Source organism: Vulpes lagopus, chromosome 3 (assembly GCF_018345385.1).
Source record: "Vulpes lagopus strain Blue_001 chromosome 3, ASM1834538v1, whole genome shotgun sequence".
In the NCBI taxonomy this organism is placed as follows: Eukaryota; Metazoa; Chordata; class Mammalia; order Carnivora; family Canidae; genus Vulpes; species Vulpes lagopus.
In genome coordinates, this window is record NC_054826.1 from 52102778 (window position 1) to 52120061 (window position 17284).

The window sequence follows — 17284 nt, forward strand, 5'->3', positions numbered from 1 at the left end:
ACCATGACATTTGTTGACCCACAGGAGGCTTATGCATATGTCTATAACAGATTCTGGTTAGCTGAATACATTGACCAAAGCCAGGGATGTTTTCTGAAGGTGAAAGCATGAACTGTCACCCTCAGGTTACCCTACCACATTCTGGCAGACTAGCATAGCAAAGACAGCATAGTCTTTATAGTGTCACACAGACAGCTAGCAGGGTGATCTTGGACAAGTCACTTTACTCATCAGAGCCTTGGTTTTTCTCTCTATTGTGGCAAAATAATATCTATCTCATGGGGTAGTTCTGCGGACCAAAGGAGGAAATATATGTACAAAGCATGTAACTAAATGTTATATGCTCTCCTCTACTCTCCTCTAGCAGCCTAGAAGGCATTGTAACCCAAAAGGCCTCCCTAGTACAGTTGCCTTTTCTAAATGACCTCCAGGTCCTCAGGCCCTCAGTTGCTACATCTGTGCATTGGTTTCCAGTTCTGTAACTAGGGCACTTTGAGGATGGGAATGACACCCTAGTTTCTTGCCCCACTTGCTGTGATGTTCTAGGGAATTCTGAGGGGTAAAAAGACTACAAACATGTACATTTCTAGTCTGTTGTAATTTGACAATTTGATAGTAGAAGCCTCCTCCGACTATGAGAAAATCAGCATTCATGTACCTAATGCAGTGAGAGCTGCTGACCAAGTAGCTGGTCATTGAGCTCCCCCAAATCTTCCCAGTTTTCACATTTAGAGAAGGCTTTCCCTGTGTGATTCACACAGGCAGTGCCACATCTACAAGTGTGATTAGTGACCCAGCCTTTCCTTTCTGCATATTAGAAAGCTTGGCACCTTCTGGGTCTTTTCATTGTTTCTGTTTGAACTCTCTCACCGCAGCTCTGTCGAAACGCCTTACAAACCCTTTCCTTGTGGCCTCCACCTTAGCCTTGCACCAGAATAGAGAGATGATAGACCCAGACAAGTTCTGCAGCCTCTGCCATGCGACTTTCAACGACCCTGTCATGGCTCAACAACATTATGTGGGCAAGAAACACAGGAAACAGGAAACCAAGCTCAAACTCATGGCACACTATGGGCGGCTGGCAGACCCTGCTGTCACTGACTCATCAGGTAAGGGACCCAGCTCACACCCAGAGCTGGATCAGATCCTGACCCGTGGAGTTCCCCAAACAACCAAGGCTATGCCCTTTCCTCCTTACATCTCCCAAAGAAGGCGTTGCAAACTCAAATGCCTGCAGAAACCAGACAGGAGATTTAAATAAGTGGAAGAGCCAAGAGGGGATATGATCAGCTGAAGAGTATATGCCTCTCCCAGGCAGCTCCAGTTAGTTACTATCATATCATCAGTTTTTCAAAAGAATCTAGAAAGTCAGATTTTTTAAAAGATTTTATTTATTTATTCATGAGAGACACAGAGAGAGAGAGAGGCAGAAACACAGGCAGAGGGAGAAGCAGGCTTCCCCCCAGGAGCCCAATACGGGACTCAATCCCGGATCCCAGGATCATATACCATGAGCCGAAGGCAGACGCTCACCCGCTTGAGCCACCCAGGTATCCCTAAAAAGATTTAAGAATTCCCCTCATTTTTAGGGGTGCCTGGCTGGCTCAGTCAGTAGAGCATGCAACTGATGGTCTTGGGATTGAGTTCAAGCCTCATGTTGGCTGCAGAGATTACTTAAAGATAAAATCTTAAGGGCAGCCCGGGTGGCTCAGTGGTTTAGTGCCACCTTTGGCCTAGGGCATGATCCTGGAGACCTGGGATTGAGTCCCGCATCAGGCTCCCTGCATGGAGCCTGCTTTTCCCTCTGCCTGTGTCTCTGCACCTCTCTCTCTGTGTGTCTCTCATGAATAAATAAAATCTTAAGAAAAATTATGATATATAAAAAAAGATAAAATCTTAAAAAAAAATTCCCCTCAGGTTTTAAAAATTTTAAACCCTGTGTGAATCAAACCTGTCTGCAAGCCAGATTTGGGCCAAGGGCCACCAGTCTGCAATCTCTCATTTAATCTCCCTGTCATCCACATTCCTATGTGAAGGCCTCAGCAGTCTCTGTCAGATTAGTGTCCTCAGAGCCCCTCATCTCTCAGCAGCTGAGACCTGCCTATATCCCTGGAATAGCATAGTGAAGGACACCACTCTGACTCAGAGAATACTAGTTTTTCCCTAACTTCACAGAAGTAAGCATTCATGAAGAGTTTGGAGCCCTTCCCATTATGGTAACTACTCACGGCTTATCATTAGAGTGGGGTGGGAGGAGATTATTTTCTCTTTCACTCAGTCTAAATGTTTATTGAGTACCTACTGTGTTCCCTTTTGAGGTACAGTAGTGACCAAGACTGACATAGTCCCTGTCTTGTGGAGTCTACATGAGCATTCATGTGGATTCTCAGGGTTTCCACTCAGGCTGTGGAGATGCAGCACCAGTCAACACTGGAGGCCCTCATGGCATCCAAGTACAAACAACTTGGCCTCAGGGAACCGGCTGCTCAGAGCCTTCTGTGCTCTTGCCACAGTCCTGGAAAGGTGAACACCCAGTTGCTATAGATGTTCCAGACCACATATGAGCAAGGGAAGAGATCATGCCTCTCTAACAACCCCCAAACCCAGAACAGCCATACAACACAGGTCATCATTGAGCAGTACTGACAAGGTGAGATGGGCATGAAACAATGGCTTCAACAGGGTGCCAAGGAGCACTCTTCCAATGCCACAGAAGGACCCTGCTTTATAAACCTCTTCAAAATTGGATGCATTTTTTTTTAAAGATTTTATTTATTTATTCATGAAAAACACAGAGAGAGAGGCGGAGACAGAGGCAGAGGGAGAAACAGGCTCCATGCAGGGAGCCCAATGCAGGACTCGATCCCGGTACTCTGGGATCACCCCCTGAGCCGAAGGCAGAGGCTCAACCACTGAGCCACCCAGGCATCCCCAAAATTGTATATTTACTGTAGTGTTCCCACATACAAGCAGAGCCTTCCCCTTTAACAGAAGCCAGCCCTATATGCTGAAGAAATCTGGAAAATTCAGAACCAAGCTCCTTAGAACCCTCCTTCTGTGACTCTCCTATTTTGTCCTAAGACTGATAGCATCCAACCAGCATTACCCAGGGTTCTCTTGCAGATGACCCTTGTGTGTTTCAGCTCCTGGCCTGCCTTTATTTGGCCCTGCCCTGGTTATTTCCTCATCATCTCTTGTCCACTGTCCGGACTCAGGCACTGCTGTGTTTTAAGCTGCTTATCTTAACTTGTATCCATTCTTTTATCTTAAACCAAAGTTTCCTTCCTATATCTATTCCTCCATTTGTCAAGGCTAATTACCATACTTAATCCTAGAATTATATCCTCTGTCTTTTCTTCTTGCTGAGGCAGCTGACTGCTTTACAAATCAGCCAAAATTTTTCATGAAAACCTAGGCAGGGGGTGCGGGTATCACACCCCCTTTGATATAACCTATACATTATAATTTAATTCCCACAGCATTGCTAAAAATAGCTATGATTTTCCCATTTCACAGATAAAGAAGTTGAGACTCAAAGTGACTTGCTCAAGGTCACATAGCTGATAGGACCCGATGTTGATAAGTGACAGTATCAGTATGTGTCTCTAGCTCTGTCTGGCTCCAAAACTTACTTTTTTTTTTTTATTGCACAAATAGTATTTTATTATAGACAATTCAGTTTATAAATCTCTATACACTTTAAGGAAACCATTTGGGCATCATAAACATTAAAATTTCAATATGCAAAATTAAATTTACAACAAGAAAATAAACACAAAATTATTTTTGAACTATGTGGTCATTGCTGTACTACCTTCATAATTCCTATCCCAAGTCTGAAAATGTAGTCAAGCCCTAAAAATGTAGCAGAAGCATTTCCGCACACTGATATCCATAATCTAGTTTGTGCAGCAATGTTTCCACTAGATTCATAGAGTACTCTTTGAAAGAAAGAAGCAAGGGCTGGTCATTTAGTGGCTCTTCGGACCTTCTGCAACTCTTCAATGGGCTTCCATTCTTGGTTGATTGTTATAAGCTTGCTAGGTACACTAGGGTCCATGGTTTCCCAAGGTTCTGGATTTCTTTTCCGATCAAGGATCACATCAGATTTTTGAAGGGAATATACAGCGAAAGACAAAGCTCCGCCCACCGCTGTGGCCATGAACAGCACCAAAGGAGTAAGTTCCTTCTTTTTCATCAGGAGTTGGAAAAAGTTCATGATGACCTCAGCACAGGTCTGAGGTCTGACTCCCTTCCTTCTGTCTTCGGCTCTGAGTATATTTGGCAGGAGGCTTTCCAACTACAAAATATCAGCAGAGGCACTGAACCCACTCTGACTCCCTTCTTACCCACAGAGGTGAGATACTGATCTAGAATATGTATTCTAGATGACAGGGGTTCTACCTTAGCAGAGGTCTTAGGTTTGGTTTTGGTTTTGGGGTTTTTTTGTCTTTTGTTTTTAGATTTTATTATTTATTCATGAGAGAAGCAGAGACACAGGCAGAGGGAGAAGCAGGCTCCAAGCAGGGAGCTTAATGTGGGACTGGATCCCAGGACCGTGGGATCACGCCCTGAGCTGAAGGCAGATGCTCAACCGCTGAGCCACCAAGGTGTCCCAGATTTTAGGTTTGTTAGCAGCTTGACTGTTCCCTCCTGGCCTCTGTCGAAGCTTGTTTGTTCATTCAGTCAGTCATTTATACTTAACTGTGGCTGCTGCAGTTCAGGCCTTAAGCTACATGCTCTCACCGATAATCACCTAATTTAATTCTCGCAGCAGCTCTGTTGTGCAAGTTTGATTATCCCTATTTTACAAATGAAGTCCTTTGGATCAGAAAGATGAGGTGATTTGTACTGAGTCCCACACTAGGCAGCAGCAGAGGCGGCATTGAAACTTAGGTCAAGTTCTGTGTTGGGTCCAGAGAATAGTTTCCATGGGGCTCTTGTCAAAGTGTCTTATGGCAAGTATGGGTCAAATTTTGGATGACCCAGAGTGTCCACATCTCTCCCCTGCAAGAAGATGCAGCATCCACCAAGCAGAGCAAGGACTTAGAGTTTGCTTTGTACTCTAGGCTCACATTTCTCTTATTTATCCAAGAATACCAAAGCTAAAGCCTGCATATCATACAGGCAGCCAGATCCTTCCAACAGCCAGAGCATTAAACATCCCCCCGACCTCCCCAACCCAAGTTACTGGAATCCTCCTCTGCTTTACCCCACTGTTTTCTCTCCCTACTTAGGGCCTTTCCTCCTATATAGAACAGGTCTGCTTTCTCTGCCCTATATGGATCCCCCCAGTTTCTTCAGCCACTACATAGAACAGGTTTTCAGGTCTTGTTAAATTCATATGTAGTCAAGAAATATTTGTTGAGTTCTTCCCTAATATATGCCACTTTATATATGGTAGTAAACAAGACAGATATTCCATGTTCTCGTGGAGCTTAGAGTTTAGTGGAGAGAAGATAGGCATTAATCAAATAACTAGAAATGTGACAAGCTTTAGAAAAGGAAACAAATGGGGTACCTGGTTGGCTCAATCAGTATAGAATGTGCAACTCTTGATCTCAGGGTTGTTAAGTTTGAACCCATATTGGGTGTAGAGATTACTTAAAAATAAGATATTAAGAAAATGAGGCAACTGGGTGGAGCAGTCAGTTAAGCATTGGACTCTTGGTTTCAGCTAAAGTCATGATCTCAGGGTTGTGAGATCGAGACCCCCATCAGGCTCTGTGCTCTGCATGGAGTCTGCTTAAGATGCTCTCTGCCCCTCTCCCCTGCTCTCTCTCAAATAAATAAATACATCTTCTTTAAGGGTGAGGGGTGGCAGGACACCTGGGTGGCTCAGTGGTTGAGTGTCTGCCTTTAGCTCAGGTCATGATCCCAGGGTCCTGGGATCAAATCCCACATCAGGCTCCCCAGAGGGAGCCTGCTTCTCCCACTGCCTATGCCTCTGCCTCTCTCTCAGTGTCTCTCATGAATAAATAAATAAAATATTTTTTAAAAAATAATAAATAAAAAGTGGGGGGCCCCTGGGTGGCTCAGTTGGTTGAGCAACCGGTTCTTGATTTCTGCTCAGGTCATGATCTCAGGGTCCTGGAATTGAGCCCCACATCTGGCTCCATGCTCAGTGGGGTGTCTGCTTGGGATTCTTTCCCTCCTTCTCCCTCTGCCTGTCCCCCACTCTCCTTGTGCACACATGTATGTGCATGCTCTCTCTCTCTAAAATAAATAGACAAATCTTTTGAAAAAAAAAAAGAAGAAGGAAATGAAATAAATGGAATAAACTAAGATAGGGGAGCAAGGATCAATGAAGACTTCCCAGAGCATAAGGATTATAGTGTTGGGCAAAATTATCCTGGGGAGATTATCCAGTCATGGTGTTGATCATGTTAAGGTTTTGATCCTTTATCCTAAGAGTGTTGGGAAGCCACTGACAGTTTAAGCATTATTAGATTATTCTGCTTACAAAGTGGAGAATGTTTTGGAACAGGGAGGAAGAAGGGTGGGAAGACCCCAGCAATGGGGATATTGTAGTAATTTCATACTGGAGAAGAGCTTGGATTAAGATAGCAGTGGAGAAGATAGACAGAAGTAGATGGATTCAAGAGTTATTTGGAAGTAGAATGGTCAGGATTTGGCCATCAAATGTAGGAGGTAAGGGCTGGCTGTCAGTAGAGTGTGAAATTCTTGATCTCAGAGTTGTGAGTTCAAGCCCCATGTTGGGTGTAGAGATTACATATAAATAAAATCTTTACCAAAAAAAAAAAAAAAAAATGTGGGAAGTAAAGGAAAGGTACCAGTCAAAGATGGTGACCAGATTTAGTCTTAGGCAACCAGATAGATAACCAGGTTTCGTCAGCTTGAGTTTAAGATGCCCATGAGATATCCAAGTAGACAGTTGGATATATAGGTCTAGACCTCAGGGGAGTTCTAGGTTAGACATACATCCATTAAGTAGGTCAGTAACTGTTAAATATTGGTAATTTCATATGTCTTAGGTGGTAATTGAAGTCAGGGGAATGAATGAGACCCCTTAGAGAGTTTAGAGAGAGAAGAGCTGAGGGTCTAAGATTAAGCCTTCTGGAAATCCTGGCCATAAATGTCTAAAAAGGACCTGAATTCTGATTGCAGTAATTTTCCCCTTAAATTCTTTTAAGGTTATATCTTCTGGGAAATACCCGAAGATACAAAGGAAACAAATGTCACTGGGAGCATTGGCTAGCGTATTAGAATAGAGGAGATCATTGGTGTTCACAGTAGCAACAGCTGTGTTGGAAGGCTATTTAAAAGATACTCTCAAAAAAAAAAAAAAAAAAAAGATACTCTCACCTCTTTATGCACTGAAACCATAAGAGTAAAATTATATGAGTGATTAAAGCTCTCATTTTTTGAGCACTTCCTATGTGTCAAATGTTTTTACTTAAATCATTACAATAACCTTATGAGGTTGATACTAATATTAACCTCATTTTATAGGTAAGGAACCTGAGTCTCAGAGAAGCCCCACTTTTACAAATGAGGAAACCAAATCTCAGAGAGGTTAAGTAACTGGCCTGTGGTCCTACAGGTAAGAAATGATAGAGCTGGGATTTGAGCCGAGGTGATCTCACTCCAGAATTGTGAAACTTTAGGATGGCAGATGATTAGAAAAGTATCAGAACTAGACAGCTCTTAAAGTTATGTGTACAGCTGCCTTTTTTGTATAGCTAATGTTTGGCATGCTAGAATAAGTACACCCTTTATGGCCTGTCAAGCCTAAGTTTGTCACTTCCTAACTCTGTGTTCTTAGGCATGTGACTATGCCTTATTTTCCTCATCTATAAAATAATGGTAATGATTCTCACAAGATTGTCATGGGGGCCAGACAAAATTATATAGCATACATGGCCTATATCAGGTATTTGGTTAATAATATGCTTTTTATTATTATAAGTGTTATGGTTATAAGTTATGGTTGTAATTGGCTTATAGTTGAGAAAAGCTGAGAATCAGAAAGTGGAAGGGATTTAGCCAAGATCACATGAAGGCAGAGCCAGGAGTCCAGCTCCAACTATATCTTGGTTCCTGACCCATGCTCTCTACTAGACCACATGAACAAAGACCACTTTGTCATTGAATCAGCCCTGGTAGTAAGACAGGGTGTCTGTGAGCCCCAAGGTAGAAAGTCAGATTAATTTTCATAGTAGGCATTCTCATTAATTACGGTTATTGCAAGCGCGAGGAGAGTGGAAATTTCCCAGAGATTTCTCAGTGAGGGGCATCCTTAATGAGACCACTTAGCACAGTCAAGGTAGAAAAGACAGTTATACCAAATGTCACCTCTTTGTTCTGTCAATCATTTATTTACTTAGCAGACAGCTACTCTGGACCAGGTTCAATGCTGGGCATGCAGCAGGATGCTTCCCAACCCCAGGAAGCACATAGGCACCCTGTGCCCCCTGAGCATTGAGGCCTCTGGGATTCTCATCAGGGCCAACCACCTAACCTTACCCCACCATCCATCCTCAGAAGGACATTTACTGCCAAAAGCAGTAGTCCCCAGATCCGTTCTTATTGGATAACTAAGCATCTTGATTTTTATGTGTGTTTCAGCTGGGAAGGGCTACCCCTGCAAGACGTGTAAGATAATGCTGAACTCCATAGAACAGTATCAAGCTCATGTCAGCGGCTTCAAACACAAGAACCAGTGAGTAATTGTCCTTTGAAATTCAAGGATCTGCAACAAGAACTCAGGGCTTCTAAATCAAAACAGATATTCCTTTGTGAAAATGGAATCCTGGCAGCCTTTTCTCAGTTAACATGAAGAAGTGTCTCCACTAAGTTTTTCTCCCATCAGCTTCCCTGCAGCCTTTGGACCTACTGGGCTGAAGGTTTTAGTAGAGAAACATAGACCATTTCCTTGATGGTTTCCTAAAATACTTAGATTTCTTGCCCTTTAGCAGTCTCACTAGAGAAGCTTTTTTTTCCCCCACCACTGGCCTAAGGAACCTAGTCTTGACTGCCATCAATTCTATGGCAAGAGCTCCCTCTATGGGTTATTACCAAATATGACCAGGTTTGCACATTGATCAAAAATTTATTGAACACCAAGACAGATCCAGTCCCTGCTCTCATGACTGACCATACGTTCTGATGGGAGGAGACAAACAATAAACAAGTAAACAACCAATAATTATAAATTATGATAAGTGCTTTGAAGGGAAGAGATAAAAAGAATCAGTCATCTGTTCATGATAACCTTGAAAATGACTAACATTCTTTGTGCCCCTGTTCTGTTACAGGGCACATGCCAAGCAAATTCTGTCTAGTAATCCTTCAACAGCCCTAGGAAGAAGGGGTTATTATAACAGACAGAATAGTGATTCCAAGTGATAGTATGAGGCAGAGCCTATAATTCAAACTAATTCAAGTCTTGTCTGGCTCACAGGACACTCCTCCAGGGCATCATGCTTACAAGGAGGTTGTAGCACCATATAACATAAGGTTCTATGGTCTGACCGGGGAGGGCTCACATGGTTCTGTCCCTTCATCTCAGAAGGGAACTGGATAGTGTGGACAGTGTGCTACTATGTAACTTTCTGAGATGGGAATATCCCCATTTTACAGATGAGGAAACAGTTTCAAGCAAGCAAGTCTGAAATGATTTCTTTGACTTTGGTGATATGTTCTGCATTGCTCACAGAGCTGAATGAATTAAAGGTGGTGGAAACAGAATATTAGAGTCAAAATGTCCTTGGTCCTCTCTGCCTGAAGTTTCCCCTCCCGTATTGCAGCAGATCTTCTTATTTATTTAAATATATTTTTTAAATTGGGAGGACTCATTAGGCTTATTTTAGATATGGACTTGACACAAGCCTGTGCAATCTAGCCTGGGCTCACTCCCATTTCAGCATACTTTCCTTGCAGCTTGAGTGGTGGCAATTTCAGTAGACCACCTGGAACCAGCCAGAGCCCTTCCCTGGGGCTACCCCACCTTGAGAATGCTGGTGTTTACTGTTTTCTTTCTACACTTTCAGCTATGTGACTTTGGGTGAGTTAGTAAACCTCTCTGAACCTCCACTTTTTTTTCTGTGAGATTATAGCTACAATTTGTTGAATTGCAACAGCAGCTCTGAACTATAGACATACAAACCTCCCTTTTCCAACCCAAGGAAACCTAATGTCAGATGGGTTAAGTGACTTCCCAAGATTGCTAGTTACTTGGAGATAAACCCAGAATTCAAATCTTTTAATTCCAAAGCACATTCATTTTGCTCTGCCATTCCAAAAGGAGCTCATTATCCTCACCCTACAAGATGACATGAAAGTTAGAGAAAATGTATGTATTCTGCTAGTACCAAAAAGGGCAACTATTAAAGATAAGCTTTCATTCATTCAGCAAATATTTATTGAGTACCTATTTTGTGCCAGGCCCTGTTTGGGGCACTAGGACTACAGTAAGATCCAAGACCAGTAGTGTTCCCTGATTTTTTGGATCCCCGTCTAATGATAGAAGCAGATCCTAAGCAAATTCATAAACAAATAAGATAATAACAGGTGTTGCTAGATGCCCAGAGAGTGGGATAAGAGTGACAGGAGAGCTACTTTTGACTTAGTATGAGGCGGGAAATGGTCAGTCTGTACTATCCAGGTCATATAGGGCCCTGTAAGCAGAATAAATGGCTTGGTAGAGTGTAGATATGGGCTGCCGTCCGGAATCAACCACAATTTTAAAAAGCATACTGGGGGGATGCCTGGGTGGCTCAGTGGTTGAGCATCTGCCTTCAATTCAGGGCATGATCCCAGGGTCCTAGAATCAAGTCTTGCATCAGGCCCCCTGCAGGGAGCCTGCTTATGCCTCTGCCTAATGTCTCTGCCTCTCTCTGTGTCTCTCATGAATGAACAAATAAAATCTTTTAAGTAAATAAATAAAAAGCTTACTGGGAGGAAACATTTTGAAAAATAAAAAAAAGCTTACTGGAGGCAGATGACTTACACTTTCTGAACTTTAGTTTCCTCATATATAAAAGGGGTGCTATCTCCTTGTAGAGTTGCCTTGAAGATGAATATGATGCTGGAAGCAAAGCACCCATCATTGTGCCTAGCATGCAGTGGCCCTCAGTAAACGAGAGCTGCCCTCCTTATTACTCTTAAGGCCCAGGAAGAGCTGTACTATCCTTAGAATAAACTACCTGGAGCACCTTCACAACCACCATAAACTGATCCTGTGCATTTATTCCTTCTCAAATTACAGGTCACCAAAAACAGTGGCATCACCCCTGGGCCAGATTCCAATGCAAAGGCAGCCCATTGAGAAAGACTCAGCCACCTTGGAAGACTAGAGATGTTTCTGTCCAGCACCCCAGGTTGAACCAGCCATGAGCCAGCTTCCCATTACCATGGTCAGCTCTTGGCTCCCTCTTCCTCGTTTCTTATACCTGGAGAACACATAGACCTAAGGCAGGAGTGGGCCACAAATAGCCTCTGATTGGTCCAGGCAAATACACCCCTGCTCTTCCCTTTTTGAATGGACCCTGTAGGTCAGGACAAGGGAAGGGGGTGGATCTTGAGAGGACTCGGGGCCTCACAAGATAGTAGTTTGGAGGCCTTTCCCCTTCCCCAGTCCCCTGGGGCCATATGTCATGAGCCCCAGGCCTGTCTGTCATCTGCAGGTCAGTTTTGAACCAGTCTCTGCAGCTAAAGAACTGAGCTCTCCCTGGGCTCTAGGCAGCTCCAGTAAAACCTGGAGCTTTCACACCAGACCTCGGCCTAGGTGGCAAAGGGTAGATGGAAGTGGCTACCCCATGGAAGTTTGGAGCTAATATGACACTCCGTCTTCCCCCCAAAAGTACAGGCTTTCCTGAACCTGGGACCAGATACTGGCCAGTTATACAGCTGTCTGCCCACTGTGAAGTTTCCTCCTGGAGCAATGACACAGTCCTGGCAGAGCAGTGCTGTCCTTCTTGCCCCTTCTCCACAGTTCCTGAATGGTGCTAAGGATCTGCAGCAACTGGGGAAAAGCTAGAGCTGGAGGAGGATTCAGTACCCCGTGGGCTCACAGAAAGCTTCAGGGGGGGGCCTTTCCCCTCCTCCATCAGAGAGGTGCTCTGACCCAGGGTCATGTGGGAAAGTCCCCACATGGAAGTTCCTTTGATGGTTCTGTGCCCTTAAAGGCAAATTGCCTCATGCCAGCCAGCTCAAAGGTTCATTGCTGCTCCTTGGCTCTACTAGCCCTCTCCTCCTTATGCAGCAAATCACCTGCCCAGGTTGCTGTGGTGCTAGCCCTCTCCCATCATCCACCAGGAGATTCCTGGGTACCAGGGAACAGAATAGGACCCCCAGGAAAAGAAAGGAGAGCTGGTACAGATTTCTGCAATGAGGAAAAAGATGTTCCCCAGGCCCCAAACTTAGACTTTTCCAACTCTGCTGTGTTTTTATGGCCTGGGACTTCACTGGGAGTGGGTTTTTCCTTGTAGCTTTTAAGCAGCAATTCCAAGAAATGATAACCATTGTAGGCCCCTAGCTGCTCTCGTGGCTTCTTCCCCCCATTGCCTATCCCTTTGCCTGTGAAATGCCTTTACATATTGTGTGTGTGTGTGTGTGTGTGTGTGTGTGTGTGTGTGTACACGCACGCATGCGTGTTTATGCTCTGTCTCTTGGTCTAAATAAAGAATTTATCCATGAGCCAGACTGCAACCTTGACAGACCTGAGATTTGGTGCCATAATGCCATTGGATCTAATATGTGTGTCTTGACCCCTTACCCTCACCCCTCTCAGATTCCTGGGGCTTTAAATAGTGATCTTAAGAGGTAGAACAGAGATAAACATCTGAATTGCTTGGCAACCTTGTGGAAGCCTTCCCAGGCTTAGTACAACCTCATCCACTTATCTGCCTCCCCCTGTAGAGGGTCTCATGGAAGTCTTTAAGGGGTTTAAGCCGAGAATCTACTTTCTTTGAGAAGATCATTCTGGCTGGCTGTTAAGTGGAAAAGAGATGCAGGGGAGAAGAACAAGAGACCAACAAGAAAGCCAAAATGGAGGCTATGTCCAATATGGCTCTCTCTAGGCTAATCCCTTCAGAACTGAGCCTTAACCTCTTTCATCTCCACTTCTCTAATGTGGAGTGGTGTGTCCTGAACTATTTGTTGAATGAATGCACAAATGCATGAATGAGGGTATAGGTAAGAAAGATGGCCTTTTCCTACACAGCTCTTACTCAGAACTAGGTTTGTTCCATCAACTTTTGGCATAGAGATTCTTACAGGAAGCTTTTCTATGACCCAGAAATGAGCTAGGGAAGTGTGATGGCCTCAGGAGCCCTCTGTCCAACATTTGTTTCAGATAGCCAGATCTGAGGAGGGTACCCAGGCAGCCTAAGCCCCCATTCTTCACTCAGCAAATTGTTCCTGAGCACATGCTTTTGATCAGCTGGGAAAGGCCCCACATAGCCCCCATGGTGGGTTCTCAGCTCCCAGCATCCAAAGCCTAGACTGTCTCAGCAATTTCCCTGGAGTCCTTCTACCTTATCCAGGATGTCAGAATCAGCCTCATCTATCAGGCAAGGAAATGAAGGGGAAAAGGGTGGGTAGGCTGCCAGATAATGAGCCCCTAGCCCATAAGACTTCTTAGTCTAGATTCAGGAATCTCTGCTAGCTGTGTGCCCAGCTCTGTTGGCAAGAGGGTACAGGAATGAATACTTTCTTGCCCTTGGGAAGAAATACTATAAAGATTATTATGGCAATAGAGGGTCATACAGGGTGCAGCGAGAATGCCAAGGATGCAGGCACTAACTCACCTAAGGGGATGAAAAAGCTGAATTTGATCTGCCTAACTGCCTTTTGAGCAAGGTAATGATATTCCATTTTATAGAAAAGACTCAAAGATGTATATAGTATTTTGCCCAAGGACCTGCCACCAAGAAGCAACAAAATGGAGAGTAGAATCCATTTCTCTAGATTTCTAGTCCAGAACCCTTTCCAAACAAGGATGAAAATACCTTCCCACAGGACCCCTGGGCCTGCCCCCACCCAACTTCTAGCAGGGCTGTGGTCTCATAGAGCAAGCAACCATAAAATAGACTGGACAAGGCTCAGTGGTTATTTTATCTTCCAAACTCCCCCTCATACTTCTCAATATTTTATCCAAGATTTCCAGTATATTAGACTCCAGTTATAACTGTAAGAAACTGAAATCAAAGTGATTAGGTAAAAAGGGAAATTTATTGATTCACCTAATGAAAAATTTCGATACAGGGATGGATAGATCCAGATTCTGACAGTATCTTCAGGAAGAATTTTTTTCTTTAAGATTTTATTTAATCACAAGAGACACAGAGAGTGAGGCAGAGACATAGAGGGAGAAGTAGGTGCCATGCAGGGAGCCCGATGCGGGACTCGATCCCGGGACTCAGGATCAAGCCCTGAGCCAAAAGCAGATGCTCAACCACTGAGCTACCCAGGTGTTCCTTCAGGAAGAATTTAGTCTTTCAGCTTTCCTCTGTGTGGCCTTTTTCTCTCTCTGGAAGTTAGCAAGATGGCCACTGGCAGCTCCAGGCTTGTATCCAGGATAGATAGGCAACTATAGTACAGAAAGAACATCTTTACCTACTAGTTCCCCCAAAAAATTCTGGATTGATTCATTAGCTAGTTTGGCCCTATTCTGATTCCTAAACTAATGACTGCAACTAGGGGAAATGGTGTCCTGGTTTGGGGCCCTGGGAAAGAGTGAGCTCTACTTAAAACACGTTGACTGGAAGAAAAAAGAAGAAAGTGTGGTGCTCCTTCCAGGAGACTAAGGGAGAAGAATGGATGGGGATGGGCAAAAATAACTGCTTGTGTAAGCCGTATCCAGAAACTGTCTTTATTTGAAATACCGCTCTTTCCCTAACTTTCTGAGCTACATTTCACAATGTGCTCCAATTTTTCAAGTACAGTTTGATGAATCCTTACATATGTGTATACATCTGGGCAGTCACCCTCCAGATCAAGATACAGAACATTTCCAGCTCCTCAGAAGTTTCTCTCATTCCCCTTCCTAGTTACTATCTCCCAGAAGTAAACAGTTTTGACCTCTATCACCATAGACTAGTTTTGCTTGCTCTTGAGTTTTATAAAAATGGAATCACATCCTCTTTTGCTCAGTATTATGCCTGCGAGATTCATCCATGTTTTTGTGTGTCAGAAGTTCATTTTTGTTCATGCTGTGTAGTAGTACTCCATTGTATGGATATACCACAATCAAGCCATTCTGTTGATGGACAATTGGGTTATTTCAGTTTTGAACTATTATAAATAAAATTCTTTTGAAAATTTTTGCTTGTGTCATTTGGTGTGCACATGCACACATAGACCCGGGAGTGGCATTGCTGCGTTATAGAATAAATGTGTGTTTAGCTTGTCTAGATACTACTGAATGGTTTTCCACTGTGATTCTATCAACTCACCAACTTGCCAGCACTTGGTATTGTCAGTCTTTCTAATTTTGAACATTGTTGTGGCACATGGGAATTTGAGCCCAAGGGTTCATATCAACTTAATATCAGGGCCCCTCTTACTCTGAGCATCCCTGAGATCAGGTTTGAATTTCTCTAGCCTGGAATGGTCTCTCATGTCAGTGCCCAGGACCCACAATGCCCAATCCAACAGATAAACATCAGAGGGAACTCCTGCCCATGGCTCTGGTAGCTAAGGAAGGTCTCACAGAAGGAGAAGCATAAGCCCTGGAGAGGCAGTCTAGTGTAGCAGCAAAAACTCAGGCTCTGGAATTGGGCAGCCAGGGTTCAGATTTTAGCTCTGCAGGCCTGTGTAATCTCAGTGAGCTGACCTGTACCTAAAGGTGGAACATTAATATCTACCTTATAGGATTATTTGAGGAATTAATAGATAGATATGAACATTAAAGTATCTGACATATGATAGATACCATGTAAATGTTACTTATGTTATTGGCCTTAAGTAAGTTCTGGGTCTCCCTTGGGGATGTGAGGCCACAGGCAAATGGCACAACGATTTATGAAATGCTGGAAACCTAATTCAATCTGATTGGGGTACGGCAGGGAGGGGGAGCATGCTGGCCAGAGGTGGTTCTTCCTTGGGCTCCAACAAGAAATCACCTTTCACTGCTAGGGAACCTCAGCTTATCCCAGGCACCTCAGAGACCTCAGGTTCTGCAGCCAATGACACCTAAGGAGAAGACAATGGAATCGTGTGTAAAGCTCTTAACCCAGAGCTGGATGAAAAGCAAGTTGGGATGTAATAACCCCTCAGTGCAGACACAGAGCTGTGTATGCTATAGAGCAGCCATGAAGCGTGTCATGGGGGACACTGGTCTAGAATTCAGTGCCTGGGGTATTGGTCTAAGCCCTGCCACCAACTTCATGTGACCCAGAGCTATCTTCTGTCAGGTGGAAGTTGGAAGAAATCACAGTTTGAGCCCAAGTCCTGAAGAGATTAATAGTGGATCGTTAAGAGTTCTTCCCAAAGCAGATAACAAAAAAAGCTCTTGGCTCACAGGGGTCCCTACCAGATGAGCTGTTCCCATCCCTAACCAGACCTTCCTTCTGTTTAGCTGCCATTGGTGTCAAATAGAAGAAAAACAGTTTCTCCCTCTGGCCATCTGTCCACCTAACAACCTCACCTACTCTGCCCTGTGCCCAGCCCACATTACGGAGAAGGCAAGCATGTCCCTGTTCTGGCACTCCCAGGCTCACTGTCCTCCGTAAAAACTGCTTCATCTGTCCATAGGCTCCAATACTCAGAAGAAACCTGAGGCGGTTCTGTAAATGCGTCAATCCTACAGCGCAATGACCCTGGTGGCTACTGGGTGGCGAACACTCCTTTTTTGCAAAGTACATCAGCCCTGAGACCTTACTATTTGATTAAAGACTGAAGAGAGTAGGATGACTTTTCCTGAGCCCCTGTATTTGATCTTTCATTTAGCCTTCAAGACAACTCAAAAAGGCTTGATTTCACAGTAGAAGCTCTGAGGCAAAATCTCAAAGAGCTTACACAGTCAAGAAGTAGCCATGGAGGGATTTGACCCCCATGTTTTCAAGTCTTTGTTAGCATGTCTGCTATCATTCTTGATACTTTGGAAGACTCTACTGCTATCTCCACCTCCCACCCTTCCTTCCCAGAAGATACTGTTTGAAGGCTGTAATTTAGTCACCTGCCTAGGAGGACACTTGATGGCCACCCTACTCATCAGCCTTTCTTTTACTCTTTTTCCCTTGGGTAACATCGCTCTTCCATTCTTACACCTGTAGTTCTGTAGTCCTGAGAGACTGACCCCACTCCCTGGGACCCAAGC

The 17284-nt window shown here is 44.1% G+C and overlaps 2 protein-coding genes across 9 annotated transcripts in view; one reads left to right on the forward strand and one right to left on the reverse strand.

The window, feature by feature from the left end:
• Nucleotides 1-15287, forward strand: part of ZNF346 (zinc finger protein 346) — a 67580-nt gene extending 52293 nt beyond the window's left edge. For 4 of the 8 annotated variants that reach the window (XM_041749250.1, XM_041749252.1, XM_041749245.1 and 1 more), the window contains exons 5-7: nt 876-1109; nt 8590-8683; nt 11231-15287. In XM_041749250.1, coding sequence (XP_041605184.1) covers nt 876-1109; nt 8590-8683; nt 11231-11318 — 416 coding nt within the window. In that variant the 3' untranslated portion in view covers nt 11319-15287. The other 4 variants (XM_041749249.1, XM_041749246.1, XM_041749248.1 and 1 more) reach the window with 4 other exon arrangements.
• On the reverse strand, nt 1868-5604 carry LOC121487483 (normal mucosa of esophagus-specific gene 1 protein-like). Its single transcript, XM_041749253.1, has one exon. The coding sequence runs from the start codon at nt 4217-4219 to the stop codon at nt 3968-3970; it is 252 nt and encodes an 83-aa protein (XP_041605187.1). The 5' UTR covers nt 4220-5604; the 3' UTR covers nt 1868-3967.
• Nucleotides 15288-17284: the final 1997 nt, after the last annotated feature.